This window comes from Anabrus simplex, chromosome 2 (assembly GCF_040414725.1).
Source record: "Anabrus simplex isolate iqAnaSimp1 chromosome 2, ASM4041472v1, whole genome shotgun sequence".
NCBI lineage: Eukaryota > Metazoa > Arthropoda > Insecta > Orthoptera > Tettigoniidae > Anabrus > Anabrus simplex.
Genome location: NC_090266.1, coordinates 45,894,098 through 45,911,040, shown reverse-complemented (window position 1 = coordinate 45,911,040; position 16,943 = coordinate 45,894,098). Strand labels below are relative to the sequence as shown.

Genomic DNA, 16,943 nt, shown 5'->3' with positions numbered 1-16,943 from the left:
AAAGTAATATGTTCATTGAATTCTTGTTATGGTTTCACATTCCCTACAGTTTTCTTATTTTCGCATAATTTCCAATGTCATGGTTTACACTTCTGCACAAAAAATATAAGAACCAGTGGCGTATGCTGGGATGAAGACGTGGGTTACCACTACACTTATGCCAGGTTTCTGAAACGTGAGATATCGAACCTATAGCGGTATCGAATGGTTAACTTGTGTTTTGGCGTTGCACGAACGTAAGAAACATCTATCAGTTCGATAAATCGCTTGCTAACTTAGAGAGCCCTGAGCAGGAGATAATAACTTGGTGGGCGCGTGCGCAGTATCAGCTAACATTGTGTTTGTTAAAAATTTCCATGGCTTTCTCATCTTCTTCTGACGAAGAAATTGCAGAAATGGTCAACATTCTAGAACGACTAATATTATATCATCGTCGGCCTAATGTTCTAATGAGGTATACAGTAGTGAAAATGAGTTCAAAGACAGATTGAGGCTAAACAAATATACAGTCATAGGTTTGGTAGAGGTTACGGGCGACTATATGCGTCCTGTGACAAATAATTTTGAATTGTCCCCTGTTGATCAATTATTAATTACAATACCCTTTAAGATTCAGTACTACTGAGTCTTATCAAATTTGTATCTGTGACTGCATTCGTATCCATAAAAGCACTGTACCAGTAACTGAGTATAACAGATAATTACACATTTATCGTAGTACATTATAAGGAACTAACAGGTTATATAATTATGTTAATTACCCGATATATATCGTTATACTGTGATCAAACAACGTTCATATTTTGTAATAACAGGGAAGAGATACGGTATACGTATAAGGCTCAGTGCAAACTGGATTGCACGTGATATGTGCCACTCGTGTGCATATTTCTTTATAAATCCTCAAACAATGTCAAATTCTTCTGAAGGTCCTTAAACACCACGAAACTGACACCCACGTCTGCACCCATTTCTTGCTGCATGGCAATGAGGGATAATAGGAGCAGCACAGAAAGCTCACATGCGATGCATTACTTATGCGCATGCGCCTAACGATCTAAGGAACACATCTAATGCACAAAAACAAAGCAGTAGGAGGGGTGGCATCTAGTGTGTATTTATGAAACTTGATCAACGAGCCAACAGTTGACAGTTAGCTGCTGTTCCGCTGTGCAACCAATATCAACTACAATATCTCAGACCTTAACCGACCTATCGAAACTGTCCATAATGGCGACAGCTGGAGTGCTAGCATGCGTTTGTTTTCCGTGTTGTTACCAAATATTTACGGAAATTTGAATATTATTAATCGTACATTATATTTATTTATAGTCTTCACAAGGTTGTAGATGCCGTAATAAGCTGTTTGTTCTCAAAGAGCTTATATATTCCAACAATATCGTTGGTGATTACGTTAATGTTGATTCTCGTGTTCTTCGCTAAAAGCATTTTCTTCATTTTTAGTTACCTATGCAATATGTTTATAGTTTAATGTGCTGTGTGCCTTATGTAAGTAAGAGCTTCAGTGTTCCCGTTTCCAAAAAACCTAGTATTAAGGCAAAATTGGGTTAAGACTATTCGTAAGGAAAACTTAGAACCGAATCATAGGCCTAATAATGTTGTGTGCATTAATCTTTTTATCATTTCTGAAATCAAATATATTGTGAGGGAAGACATTATATACCCATAGAAGGTGGCGACCTAATTCGAGTGCCGTGCAAATTTCCGAAGTTAAAACTAATGTTGCATATCCAAGCATTTGCCCTATCAGCCAACGTAGGTACCTTACTACAAAGAAAATTAAATCAGTCCCAAAATGATCCGGAAAATCATGACCAAGATTTATGATTTAGAGACTAAATTAATCTTGAACGGTGGTGCAAGAATGTAATTAATATTCAATGTTTTACAATGAACATGCGTAAACTAAACCTAACCCCATTTCCCGTGAGTGAACATGAGGATTATGTTCTTTTTTTATATAAAATACTATTATGGAATCAATTCTGGTGAGTTTTAAGGTAACGAGTGCTTTAGTTGGTCAAGTGTATCATACAAATATAGCTTGTACCTACTCAACATTACAGGTGGATTTTGGAGGGTTCAAATTTTGTTGGATAAATTTTACATAATTGGCTGTGGCTAATGGTGGTGTTACATAGTATTTCATGTAAGGTTAGTAATGTTCTTTGTTGACATCTATATATCGTATTTGCTGACCGGAGATTTATATGTGAATTATTTTTATCCTCTGTGTCTGTTTCAACCTGACATTGATACAATAATTCTCCCCGCTGAAATTTCATTTAGACTTACAATACGCGATAAAGCTACTTTTGGTGTTTAATTATTCATATTTTAAGTTAGTGAGTTGCATTTCATGACGTTCGACTTGTGATATTTTCTTCAGGTGACTCGGAATAAGCATGCATAACCTTTCCCACAATCTCTCATATGGCACACCGATGTCCGCCATGTTTTTTCTGGATTACGGTCTGATGTAATTGTAGTTGGTCTTGGTGCAACGCAGCGAATATTTATCGAGTCGACAGCTGTAACAAAGCAATAGCTATCGGAAAGTATTTCACCGTTCCAGAAGCCGGGCATTAGGCTACCCCTTTTCGATGGTGGGTTTAGTGAATGCCAAGCCCTACGTATTTTGAGCTGCAACTAATAGCCAACGCAGAAGCCCGCTGTGTTAGCAAGGCTGCTTCACAAGCTACTGCCCACTGTGAACACACAACACCTGATCAGTGGAGACGGTAGCCTAAGGTTTAGCAAAGTAAAGTCCGGCTATGTGGCGAAATGTATAGAAGGCTTGCCTTTGGTCCGATGCGCCCCTTCAATTCTCAGAATATACCCCCTCGTAGTCTTAATTCCCCCGGCTTGGGGACTGGGTGTTTATCATGTCTTCTCCATTTATTTTATCCTCATTAGATAACACCAAGCCTATACAGATGCCATGCACTATTATTATTATTATTATTAAATTAAAATGTTGAATTTTGCAGCATTACCAGCAGTCGTGCCCATCATTTATTGGTTTATTAGCTTCTTCGGTAGATCAGTGGTGGTGCCCGACCCATGATCACAGGTTCGATTCCAACCAACCAAAGAGAACACTAAACATGAAAGATTTCATTTCATTTCAGCAGATCTACCTATAAAAAGAAAACTATGTCACTCTTATAACAGTAGCCCTGCAGTGTGTTTCTACAAGGAGGTAGAAGCAAATGGGAGTGAAATACCAGCACTCTGTTATCTGTATAATTAACTCGGAAGTATGAGGTGAGGAATTATATACGATGAGGAACACAGGAGTCAATTCGTAAACTTCCGGAGAACTTGGAGTTTTTGAGCTATCTCACCTTCGTTAGCACTCGCGATCTGACGGAGCAAAGCCTAGCACACCTATCCCAGGCCCCCCCCCGGTCCCGGCACCTATCGGGCATTCGCGCTGTGGCGATGGGAGAGGGACGCAGTGCCTGGGCTGCAATTTCTTTCTCCGATGCCTTGCACTCGGAAATACGAGCGACGTTTTATCTCATTGCGTTCAAGTTTTGTAAATGGAACAATGTGCCAGATGCTAACAATAAAATGTGCTTAAGATGACCATCGTTCTAATTTAAAGTTAGGGCTTCGCCGATAGCCTCGGTAGCCCTCACTATACGCCACTGGTAAGAACGAACGTAACAGATTCTACAGACTGGATAATTGTGAACCGTGTGGTAATAATGTGCTTTACCGAGCTCGATAGCTGCAGTCGCTTAAGTGCGGCCAGTATCCAGTATTCGGGAGATAGTATGTTCGAATCCCACTGTCGGCAGCCCTGAAGATGGTTTTCCGTGATTTCCCATTTTCACACCAGGCAAATGCTGGGGCTGTACCTTAATTAAGGCCACGGCCGCTTCCTTCCCACTCCTAGCTCTTTCCTATCCCATCGTCGCCATGAGACCTATCTGTGTCGGTGCGACGTAAAACAACTAGCAAAATAATAATAATAATAATGTGCTTGATGTTTCTACGGAAATGGATAGACTATTACTAATGGCACTGAAACTGTAGCGGAGGAAGGTTGAAGAGTATTTTAAATGCAGTGTATCTAATTTTGTTAAAATAGTGATAGATTTTAAAAAATTAAGTGTGGGGTTGATTGAATGTAGTTCTGCTTGTTGTTTTAAGGGGCCTAGCATCAAAGGTCATCGGCCTAAGATGTAGTTCTAGCGAGCTAAAGAGGTCTATTCGGAGTCGACTACTGTACGAACTACCGCTACGTAGAATATCGCTCGGCCCACCGTAGGCCCTGTTACAAGAGGCGCACTCCTCAACAGTCTGCCCGCAGATTGCAGTGCGGAAATGTTTCGTACACGCTTAGGCTTAAATTGTTATGTTATGAGTGTCTACCGTCATAAGAAGCAGTGCAGTTGTTATTTTAGCAGCATACAGTTGCGGTAGAACAGTATAGCTTGGCTCTCTTTGCTTTTTACTACAGAGGAGAGACTCATCCTTTGTACAGGTGTTACGATTTTTATTTCTTATTTTCAAAATCTCCCCCCACTTGGAGGCTGTCTGAGACAAAGAACCTAAAACTGTTTCGTTAAAAAGTAAATTATAAGTCCATGATCTCAGTCCGGCGAATGAACGTGGCGACTGAGGATCAGAAGAAAACCACTGATCGCTTTCATCCCCCAGTCAAAGAACTCCTTGGTACTAATGCTGAAGGTCTTCATCAGCTCTATCGTCTTCTTAAGCACTGAGACCTCACTTCTACGTCGTCCAGCTCATATTTATTCTTATAATACGACACTGTAGGCAGGTAGCTAGACTTCTCTTATCTGTGTAACCTGTCTGGTTGGTCAGAGTGCGTTTCAATTCTTACTGTGGATTCTATTATTGATCCTTTCTTTCCCTTGAATAGCGATCATGTCTATCCTTGTCCCGCTGCCATTTACTCCAACGCCATGCACTTCCTTCTACACTGAAAATCCTGCGTGATGGACGACCTAACGTTGTGACGTCTGGTGTTTGGAAGAGCTTCACCGATGGCGCAGACCATACGTAAAATCTTCTGCAGTGGTTACCATCAGGGGAATTTCCCGGTCCAGTCCTTACTGATGCAACGTTACACGCCTGTCTCAGCGTGTCTCTCCACTCCGTGCTACAAAGGCCATCGTATTTTCTAACCCAGCTGTTTGCAAGAGGGAACTCCTTGTTCAGACAAACTTCCTGGCACTATTTGTCAAACTCAGATCCTCGTAATGTATTTCTGAGTTTCTTAATACCGAACTCGCCGTTTCTGTTTGTCATGTCCAGGTTTTGTAATTAATTTTTAGCTCAGGTAAACACCTGTTCATTGTTTTCGATCGACCTTGATAGCTGCAGTCGCTTAAGTGCAACCAGGATCCAGTAATCGGGAGATAGTGAGTTCGAGCCCCACTGTCGGCAGCCCTGAAGACGGTTTTCCGTGGTTTCCTATTTTCGCAACAGGAAAATGCCGGGGCTGTACCTTAATTAAGGCCACGCCGCTTCCTTCCAATTCCTAGGCCTTTCCTATCCCATCGTCGCCATAAGACCTATCTGTGTCGGTGCGACGTAAAGCAAATAGCATTTTTTTCGTTTAGATATCTATGGCCTCAATATAATGGTTCCCCTCCCGTTTCAGAATGTTGCAGCAGTTTATATGCTGAAGCAACGCTTCCCATCTTGCCACAAGGATGACTTGTGAGCGATTTCCCTTCCATCCCTTTTTTCAGAGTTAAAATCCTTATACTGGCCGGCCATCGAACCTGGGGTCAATGGCTGAGAGGCAAATCCGCTACCCTTACGCCATGGGGCTGGCTGGCTATGTTTCATATTTGTGTACTTCTTTCATTTTTGCTAGCGGCTTAACTCCTCTCTAACATATCGAGGGTTTTCGGCTTCGGAAGGATAGGAAAGTGGTAGGATTGGTTAGGATTTGGTCGTGGCCTTAATTAGTGTACATCCCCAGCATTTTCCTGGTATGCAAATGGGAAAACACGAAAAAGCATCCTCAGGCCTGCCGAGTGTGAGATTCAGACCCACCATGTCCCGAATGCAAGCTCACAACTACGCGACCCTAACCGCACGGCGAACTCGCTAGGTATTATTATTGAAAATGCACAGCCTGTTTCCAGTCATTCGACGGGGTCAGGAATGGAATGAATGAAGCCCCCATTTAGCGGCGAGGATAGGAACTGTGCCGGTTGCCGAAGGCCGTCGCACTCCTCAGGGGCAATGTTAATTTCTGAGAGATGACAGGGAAAACAGGAGTACCCGGAGAAAAACCTGTCCCGCCTCTCCCTTGTAAAGCACAAATCTCACATGGAATGTCCGGAATTTGAACCTCAAAACACAGTTGTAAGAGGCCGGCGCGCTGCCGCCTGAGCCAAGGAGGCTCGCTCGGTATTATTATTATTATTATTATTATTATTATTATTATTATTATTATTATTATTATTATTAAGGAAATATCGTGGCTCACAGAGGAATAAGAAGCGCGTGGGTTGTATGGGTGGACAAGGAATTAACTAGAGCAGAACTTAACACAACAAATTTTGAAATTTTATTTCTTTCCTTTTTTCCTAGTTTAAAATTGCGAACTAGAAAATCTGAATGAATAACAACAACATTAATGAGTTCGTCAGCTCTAACAGTAAGAGGAACTTAGAAGTGCGAAAATCACGTGCAAAACTTTCGATAATTAAACAGTTTGGTTGGTTTACATAGAAAAGAGCGTTATTGCTCTTGACAATTTACACGAGCACCATTTGCTCCGATCATTTACACTACATGGGAGTCTGTGCTCCAAAAGTGCCATAGCCCAGCCTCGCAGAGGAATTAATTTCTTATTGCGCACTGAAGTTCCACCTGGCAACCTATCGGTTGTCCTCGATTAAAGTATTTACACCCAGTTGCCCCGATGTGGGCTTATCTGTTGCTCAACAGTTGTAGAGTTCACTGTTCGCAAAGAGAACTAACACCAGAAATAAATGTACAGGCGCATAATTGCCCATACCAAGTGGCCTTAGTATAAAAAGAAACGGTTGCACATGCCCGGCCATAAACAAAAAGCTAGGAGGTATAACATTTGCCCTCATTTACCCTAAGTAAGCTTATAGCCCGAAGATGAGGCTTATCCTATACTACACCGGGGTGGCTAAATGAGAAATATTAATGCCAAACAAGATATAAGAAATTTAGAGGTTTTGAAAACTTTATAGTCACCCCCTGCCAGGTCGAACGGGAACCGATAGAGGGTCATCACTCTCTGTTCCCTTACATTACATATTTCTCAGTAGGGAATAATTGCAGAGTCCTCGGACTTGTCGAAATTCTACATTTAAACCATCAGATTTAGAAATAAAGGAAAGAATTAGCAGATAAGACAAAAAGCCTTTGTAAAAATAGCGTTTCTTCAATAATTCCTAGTTCCATCTGGCTAAAGTGGAATAAAAATGCAAGTGGGGGAGGGGTGATTGTCCCTCCTCGCCCCACCCCGTAATCGCCGCTACTGTTTGTAAACACGCCAAAGATGCAGAAAAGAAAATTTAATAATTTAATAACTTATACACGTGCAGACATTCCACTCGTTAAAAGAGTTGCTTGTATGAAACGAAAACTAATACTGTTCGGCGAAATACGTGTGTAGAAGGCAGATGTCTTTTTGGAGCTTCGGCAGCATTGCGACCAGATTCTCCGTAGATCAAAATGATGTCTGTGTATTCGTCGCTGCTGAACACACTAGCCGTTGCCGAAATGCAGACAGCAAATATAATGCGGCTGTACCATACAGCAGCCTAGAACTATGCGGTGGAAAAGGAGGTTTATTAATGCAAGGGGTGCATTAGGCCTGTAGCGCTGAGTAACATGCTGCGAGCGACAAGCCGATCCTTATCTCTTCATATTCTGACGTAACCTGCCCGTTGGTAGTAGTACCCCTGTGAAAATCAGTTGGTAGACATCCCATTCTTCATTTATGCATGCGGGACATTTATAAGTTGAATGTACGGCGTTCGAGAGCCACCTGGTAGAAGGCCGGGGAAGGTGTACCCCGGTACAAATATTATTATGGTTATTATTATTATTGTTGTTGTTGTTATTGTTACGCACACACACTAAGTCTCGAAGGAAGCGAAACAAAACCTTATCCGTTACATGCTACGAAGGCTTATGGAAGAGCGGAAGGTAACCACCACCACCACTCCCAGGAAATAACCAGTTGTTTATGTCTGGCGTAGGCTGAAAGAGCCTCAGGGCTGAGTGAAGTGAAGATCTCGTTCCCAACTAGAAATATTGTAGAACGCACGTCCTCTAGCGTGTAGCCTCAAGGTGTACATCATGTCGATTATGATTTTGTGTTGGTATAGTAAATGACGACACAACAAATCAGTTAGTAAAGCAGAGTACAAAGCTCTTCAGTATTGTCCACACCATCCACACACACTCCCACTTAATGAAATAGGTCACAGCTCGTGAAAGGTAAATATTACGCTAACATGCAGCCCAGAAACCCACAGAAAACATGGTACACCTAGACGATTGCCATTGGCGATTGTAATGTGACTTCGGTACGACTACGTCCCGTTGCTGAAAGCCGTTATAAATCCAAGTCACTCGGTGCTCAATACGGAAGACTGAGGATGTCTTGGGATTCACTTACGACGGCTCTAGGCTTTGAAAACACTTAAAGAAATGTCTCATAAAGATATTTTTATAATGTGGAGGACGCCCAGGTAATTTCAGACTGCTCAAACGCCTCTGAGAAGAACGTCTTATTGCGATAAATATCACTCTGGAAGCATGTGGGAATGTTTAGGAAATAATAAGAGAGATCAGCTGAAGAACAAGCACGAGGGACACCTGTATACCACCAAGTGGTATTTGTGTTCACTTGCGAGGAAAATATCCGATTTAGTGTGGTCATGAAATATCTGACATCCCCGCCCTTAGCGACATGGGTGACACCACTCATACCTCTCTCTACAGGTCTAGTTGTAATTTGGGTCATCAGTCCATAGATTAGTTTGATGCTACCCTACCCTCTGATAATATTTTCATTTTTGCGTAATTACTGCATTTTACATCAACTCTGATCTTTTTTGTTCATGCCTTGCTCTACCTTTTCCTTTCTTACCACCTACATCTCCCTCAAGAACTAAGTGTGCAAGACCTGGATATCTTAAGATGTGTCCTATCATTCTATATTTTCTTCCGGTCAAATTTAGACGAATCGATCTGCCCTCACCATTTCGATTCAGTATGTCTTCATTCGTGATTCGACCTATCCATCTCACCTTCTCCATTCTTCTGTAATAGAAAGTTTTAAAAGAGTCTATTCTCTTTCTCTCTTAGATAGTTATTGCTCATGTTTCACTTCCATACAATGCCACGCTCCAGAATAAAGTCTTCAGACACATCCACCTAATTCCTATATCAATGTTCGAAGGGAGCAAATTTCTTTTCCTAGGAAAGGCCTTTCTTGCTTGTCCTAGTCTGAATTTTGTCTTCCTTACTTCTGCCATCGTTAGATATTTTACTACCCAAGTAACAATATTCACCTACTTCCTTTAAGACTGCATTTCCTAATGTAATTTAATCTAATCTTATGTCCTGCATTAGCTGACTTCGTTCGACTTCGCTCCATTACTTTTGTTTCGGATATATTTATTTTCATCTTGTACTCCCCCAAATCTCTGTCCATAAAATTCAGTAATTTCTCGAGATCTTATACAGACTCAGATAAATTAACAATATCATCGGCACATCTCCGAGTTTTGGTTTCCTCTCTGTTTTGATTTCCTTTACGGCCAGTTCTATACAACGTTAAAAAAGAGACGGGTACAAACTGCGGCTTAATCATATTACACTTCCCAAGCCGACCCTTATTATGTCCAATCACAGGAAATTTCATTAATGAAGTTATTTCTTATCCATTTTTAATTTCCCATTGACTGTAGCACCCCTGCAATTACTTCCAGCCAGTCACAGACAGAAGAGTAACGGCTGTATGGAGTTAGATGTTAGTTACGTAAAAGTGGAAACATTACGAAAGGAATAAATCAGTTTTTAACATTTCATGACACCTAAATACCGAAAGAAGTAGGTTTGATGAGACTGCCGTTTTTGGTTCAATGAATTAACTCCAAATATATTGTTTTTAAGATGAATATATCCCCCTACAATGACACAAGAGCCGTGATGACCCTTGGCCTACAAAGCGAGCGCTGCAGAGGTCGAAATTCATAGATTAGTTTCATGCAGCACTCCGTGCTACCTTACCCTCTGATAATCTTTCCATTTCTGCGTAAGTACTACATCTTACATCGACTCTGATCTTTTTGTTCATGCCTTGCTCTACCTTTGCCTTTCTTACCACCTACATCTCCCTCAAGAACTAAGTGTGTAAGACCTGGATATCTTAAGATGTGTCCTATCATTCTATAAAACAAGTAAGGGAACGGAAGTAGGTTCATTAGACCTGGCAAAAGAGAAGAAAAGAAGCGGAATTGGCCATTTATAACGAACTGATGGACGATGGAGCAAAGTTTCACGAATATTTCAGAATGTCAGAAAATGCATTTAATATTCTATAGAGGAAACTAGGAGTAAACGTGAAAGAAACAGGACACAAAATGGAGAAAAGCGATTTCTCCGAGGGAACGGCTTGCAGTTTGCTGAGGTGGGTGAGGTAGAACAGCATAAACTTTCAATTCTAATTTTTTTAAACAACTTGGACTACGTTTACAATCTTTTTAGGTTTCTATTGAATAGTTCGTTTTAAGCTTAAACTAAAGTGTTAATTTATAAGTATTGGGTAACATAAATTAGTAATTTAATAAACATTTACGCAAAACCTTTTCATAATTAAGAAACCTCGTGTGTAAAAAAGAGTTTGGTTCAATTTCGAGATATATTTATTCCTGTTCGAAATTTTCACAATACCGTTGCACTGTATAGATCAGGGAATTTGCCGGTTGCCTTTGACCAGTAGTTAAATCATTATGTTCCCTCACTATATCACATAAATTGTAGCTTCCTGCAGGAGAAATAAACCAGTGGTACGGCCGTGAAATGGGGACTGTCAAGGCCAGGAGCCGGGCGAGTATGAACACCACCTGTCACGTCACTGCTCGGAGCAAACAGGCAATGTGCACCTCCAAAAGTGGAAAACTCATTTTTTTTAATGTTTGGACTGAACAAATTACCGAAGTCTGAAGAGCACATCGTGACCGCTGGAACTCAACTGGAACAACAAATGTGGACTTCGTTGCGGCCACATTCTCCCGAGGGTTTATGTGCAGTGCTTCCTTCAAGTCAGTCGTCACTGAGCTGCACTGAAGCCAGTCGCCCAGGTGATACTTCTTTACCTAGTCTTAAATGATTTCAAACAACACAGAAATTTATCAAACATTTTCCTTCATAAATTCTTTCTTTCTTTCTTTCTTTCTTTCTTTCTTTCTTTCTTTCTTTCTTCTTTCTTTCTTTCTTTCTTCCTTTCTTTCTTTATTAGGGTTGGTTTTTCCCCGGACTCAGCGAGGGATCCCACCTCTACCACTTCAAGGTCAGTGTCCTGGTGCGTGAGACTTTGGGTCAGGGATACAACTGGGAAAAAGAACCAGTACCTCACCCAGGCAGCCTCACTTACTATGCTGAACAGGGGCCTTATGAGAGAATGAGAAGATTAGAAGTGATAGACAAGGAGGAGGGAAGGAAGCGGCCGCTTATGTTAGGTACTATCCGGGCGTTTGGTTGGAGGAGAAGTGGGAAACCACAGAAAACCACTTCGAGGATGGCTGAGCTGGGAGTCGAACCCCTCCTACTCAGTTGACCTCCTGAGGCTGAGTGGCCCTGTTCCAGCCCTCGTACCACTTTACAAATTTCGTAACAGAGCCGGGAACCAAACCCGCGCCTTCGGGGATGGCAGGTAATCACTATACCCACTATACCACAGAGGGGGATATACTACTACGGCCAATAATAATAATAATAATAATAATAATAATAATAATAATAATAATAATAATAATAATAATAATGTAATTGTTGTGTAGAGATAAGTGCAACCTGCATCATTCTAATCAATGTACATATTTCTGTGGAAAGAACTCAGGACTACTTTGGTCTATCAGAACATCCTCTTAATAAAGCATAGGGGCCAGTAGCACAGTAACCTAGGGCGCTGGTCACTGAATGCCATGGCCGCAACTGAAGAATTAAATTGAAATTGATTTCTTTGGTGAAGTGGAAAATGAATGCAAGTCAATTAAGAGGGTGCGGTAGCGCGAGGTTTTAACGAGGTTATGACATGATCTCCCAGCTCCCAGCTTATCCGCTTGGCTGCCTGATACGATAACAGCTTTGTTACGATACACGAATTAGCAATTTGGTCCTCACATTGCGGAAGGAAATGGGACTAGAGGGATTACTCCTTTCAAGTGGTTCTTCTTCAGAATATCATTGGAATGAATATATTATAATCGACCGATTATCAAAGTAGCGTCTTGTGGTGTCTTCGGATATTGTACCCATTCCATTGTAGAATGATGGGATTTGGGGAGTCGCAATGGAAAATGTAGTGGAAGTGGTCGATCAAGACTATTTCAGTTTGGTACGTTTTTACACTGTCCCGTGTATGCCCCATTATGTGCTTTAACAAAAACAGTTTCTGATAAACAATTCCACATCTTTCATAACTCATGCAAAATCCTATTTTTGGCCTAAAAGGCAGATATTTTAGCTGTTTGCGCAGAGTGCTGCTCACTCAATCTGGTGCAAGTAACACGAACATTTTATTTTCTAGGACGAGAAGAACCAAATACTCACCACTAACTGTTGGATCACGCAGATCTGGACAGATCACCACCTCAAATGGAACGTGTCTGACTTTGCTGGTATCAAGGTCATCCGTGTTCCTTTCCAGAGAGTTTGGCGCCCTGATACCATTCTATACAACAAGTAAGTCACTGTTTCTTTATTATAGTGTAGAGTTCACCTAACTGTGGAGAAATTACCAGGTACGAAGTACACGTGCGCTAATTCCAGAAAATTAAGGCACATAGAAGACCCTTTAAACGTACTGGACCCACAGAGCCAACCACAATTTGTGTCAATACTACACTGAAGAAAATGGAAATTGCAACACCCAGAAGAAGTGGTGCTACATTGCTGCAATTGAACATGCAGGACGAGTGTTCGGTTGTGATTCGATGATTACACTTTCCGGTCCCTCTGACCGCAAGTTTGGACTACAATCAATACAGGATGTGGCCACAACGAGCTGCAATACATTGATGAATTCGTCGAGGCACGGAGTCAATAAAGCCCTGCATCGCTTCCTGAAGAATTGTGTCCCATGCTTGCTGCACTGCACGGGTCAGTTGTTCCAGAGTTGTGGGTGGCTGAGGACGGTTGGCCAGTTGTCGACCCATCATGTCCCACACATGCTCAATAGGACTGAGGTTCGGGGATCTGGCGGGCCATTCTAAGGTTGTGATGTCGTGGACAGCTTCTCTGGAGATGCGTGCAGTGTGAACCCGGGCATTGTCCTACTGAAACATCCCATTACCAATGTCCACCATCATAGGGACAACCTCTGGATTGAATACCCTCTCAACGTACTGTCGAGCAGTCATAGTGCCATCAACAAGCACTAATTGTGATTTCACATTAAAGCCAATAGCTCCCCAGACCATAATGCTTGGTGTTGGCCCCGTGTGCCTTTCAACAATAAGATCTGGGCGGCTCCTCTCCCCGGTACGTCGGCGCACACGATTCTGGCAATCACTGCGGGCAAGACAGAAGCCCGATTCATTACTAAAGACGACCCTATGCCATTCGTCGACCAACGTCGATCTTTCTCGACACCAGGCCAGCCTTACACGTCGCTGTTGTGGGGTCAATGGAACATCTTCTGCAGGGACACGGGATCGTAAGCCAGCTGCACGCAGGCGATTACCAACTGTTTGTTGTGTAACGTGGGGCGCCACAGCTGCTCGAATTTGCGCTGCTGTTGCATGGGGTTCCATCCGGACCATCCGAATGATGCGGCGATCCTCTCTCACAGTTGTCTGTCGCGCTGGACCTGTACCAGATCTACGAGTGTGGGTACCTTCATTTGACCACTGCTGCTATACACGTTGTACCGTAGATGCCTGTCGCCCAACATGTGCAGCGACAGTCCTTGGCGATAATCCAGCCTCACACAGCCCAATTATCCGAGCCCTCTCAAACGGCGATAGTTGTTGATAGCGTGCTATTCTCTATCGTCGAGGCATGTTTGACGGGGAACGCTTCACTGCACAGACTACAAGTCAACTACGCTACACCATAGTCCGTATACTGGAGTTGATTCCTCCGCGACCAATCACGTCGGGAGACCTGTAGCAACAATCCAATGGGTCTGAAACTTTGATCGTTTACATATCTACAAGGCATCGTTCCATATCTTTAATATCAACACAAACGACCAATGCCTTCATGGTGTTGCAATTTCCATTTTCTAAATCCGACAAAAATCTATTGAAGAAGTTACCTCTTAACTCATTTGTTCTGTGTGGAATACTATACATATTTTACGTTTGTAATATGAAACTACATACACCTGGTAACCAATTTTTGTATTTCCTTTGCATCGATCTGATTCGATCTCATGTAATGGTCTCTTACTATACTCCTACCAGTACACTAGTATATTTGTTTCTCGCTGGCCTCTTCAGATATGAGAAATATCGAGATACACGCACTTTGGAAAAATGACTTCTATTTCTCGCAAGCCTCTTCAGGTCTATGAAGTGTAGCCGTACAACACACACTGGAATCCTCTAGATTCAAGGCTCCTATGTCCACTTTCATAAATTGTTGAGGAAGCAACTTTTTCTTGTGCAAGATATTAATTAAACTGCATTGTGTATTATCAGAATATGCATGGAGGAGGGGAATCCAGAAGCAATATACATATAGATACATTACCTGATCAAAGGTATGCGGAAAACTACCTGAAATTGCACTTAGGCTTTACCCCTGTCACGTTCCCTACTATTCGACATTAATATGGGTTGGGTCCACCCTTCGTCTTTATGACGGCTTTAACTCTCCTGGGGATATTTTCAATTAGGTGTCTAAATGTCTGTGGAGGAATGGCAGCACATTTTCCTCAGGAGCCAAAACTACAGAAGGTAGTGATGTTGGACGCTGAGGTCTGGAGCGGCATCGACGTTCTAACTCGTCTCAAATGTATTCCATTGTGTTCAGGTCGGTACTCTGGGCAGATCAGTCCATTTCAGGAATTTTATTTTTCACAAACCATTGCCTCACAGATGCGGCTCTGTGACAGAGTGCGTTGTCATGCTGATACAATCATCGACTCCGAACTGGTCTATTACTGTGCGCAGCATGTAATGGTTTAAAATGTGTTCATATCTTTCCGCATTTAGAGTTTTTTTAAGCGCAACAATTTTAACATACTCTGATAACGAAAAGCAGCCCCATAACACCACGGTTTCCGTACGTCACAGTTGGCACTACGCATCATTGCAGGTAAAGTTCTCCAGCCCTTCACCGAACCTAAAACTTTCCATCGGATTGAAACAGTGTACAGCGTGATTCATCACTCGTTTCCAGTCATCCACCGCCCAGTGGCATCGCTCTTTAGACCACCTCAAGCGTCACTGAGCACTGACTTACACTGATCAGCCAGAACATTATGACCACCTACCTACTATCGGTATAAAACCGTCCAGGCGATAGTATCGTCACCTGAAGAGGGATGACTGCTAGTTAGACACACGCACGGTGCATGTAGTATCAGTGAGCGTCCTGTCCGTGTGTGTGGGGAAGGTGCGCGATCTATCTGAGTTTGACCGAGGGCAGATTGTGATGGCCCGGGGGCTCGGCACGAGCATTTCGGAAACTGCTCGACTTGTCGGGTGTTCGAGGAGTGTTGCGGTGAGTGTCTTCAACAAGTGGCAAAACCAAGGTGAAACCACTTCCAAACATCGTGGGGTTGGGCGGCCACCCCTCATTATAAATGTCGGACGTCGTAGGCTGGGCAGGCAGGTAAAAGAGGACAGGCGGCGAATTGTGGCGGAACTAACATCAGACTTTAATGCTGGGCAAAGTACAAGTGTGTATGAACACACAGTGCACCGAACACTCCTGAGGATGAACCTCCGCAACCGATGATCCATGCATATGTCAATGTTAACACCACGACATCGGCAACTACGACTGAAATGGGCACGTGATCATCGTCACTGAACGTTGGCACAGTGGCAGAGCGTTGTATGGTCTGATGAATCCCGATACCTTCTTCATCATGCCGATGGGAGGGTGCGAATCCATCGCCTTCCAGGGGAGCAGCTCCTTGACACCTGTACTGCGCGACGGAGACAAGCTGGCGGCGGCTCAGTTATGCTCTGGGGAACATTCACGTGGGCATGCATGGGTCCAGAGGAGCTCGTGCAAGGCACCATGATGGCCGAGAAGTATCGTACACTGATTGCAAACGACGTAAGCCGTCATTAAATTAGGTCTGCACGGTCTTGGTTCACAAGGTCAGGAGTGTGATGAAGTGGTTCAAGGAACACGGTGGCAAGTTGGAATTGATGTTCTGGTCCCTCAACTTGCCAGATCTTAACCCGATCGAACACAATTTGGATGTGATTGAACGTGCCGTCTGAGCTCATCGCCCACCTTCCCGGAATCTACGCGAATTAGGTGTCTTGTGCGTGCAGTTGCGGTATCAACTCCCTCCAGCGACCTACCAAGGCCTCATTGCTTTCATGCCAAGACGCATCGCCGCTGTTATCCGTGCCAGCTGTTAGTTAGGTGGTCTGGCTAATCAGTGTATGAGCAACACCTAGACCATTGTACCCCATTGTTTTTAACTCCAGACGCATAGTCGTTTTGCTGGCTGGACTGCTGAT

General features: G+C 42.9%; 1 protein-coding gene across 1 annotated transcript in view; it reads left to right on the top strand.

Annotated features, from left to right (window-relative positions):
* The window catches only part of LOC136864935 (neuronal acetylcholine receptor subunit alpha-7), a 1,331,175-nt gene that overhangs the window by 823,990 nt on the left and 490,242 nt on the right, over positions 1-16,943 (top strand). Inside the window, exon 3 of the mRNA XM_067142346.2 lies at positions 12,821-12,975. Within this exon, the coding sequence (XP_066998447.1) occupies positions 12,821-12,975 (155 nt within the window). The remainder of the gene's footprint in view (positions 1-12,820; positions 12,976-16,943) is intronic.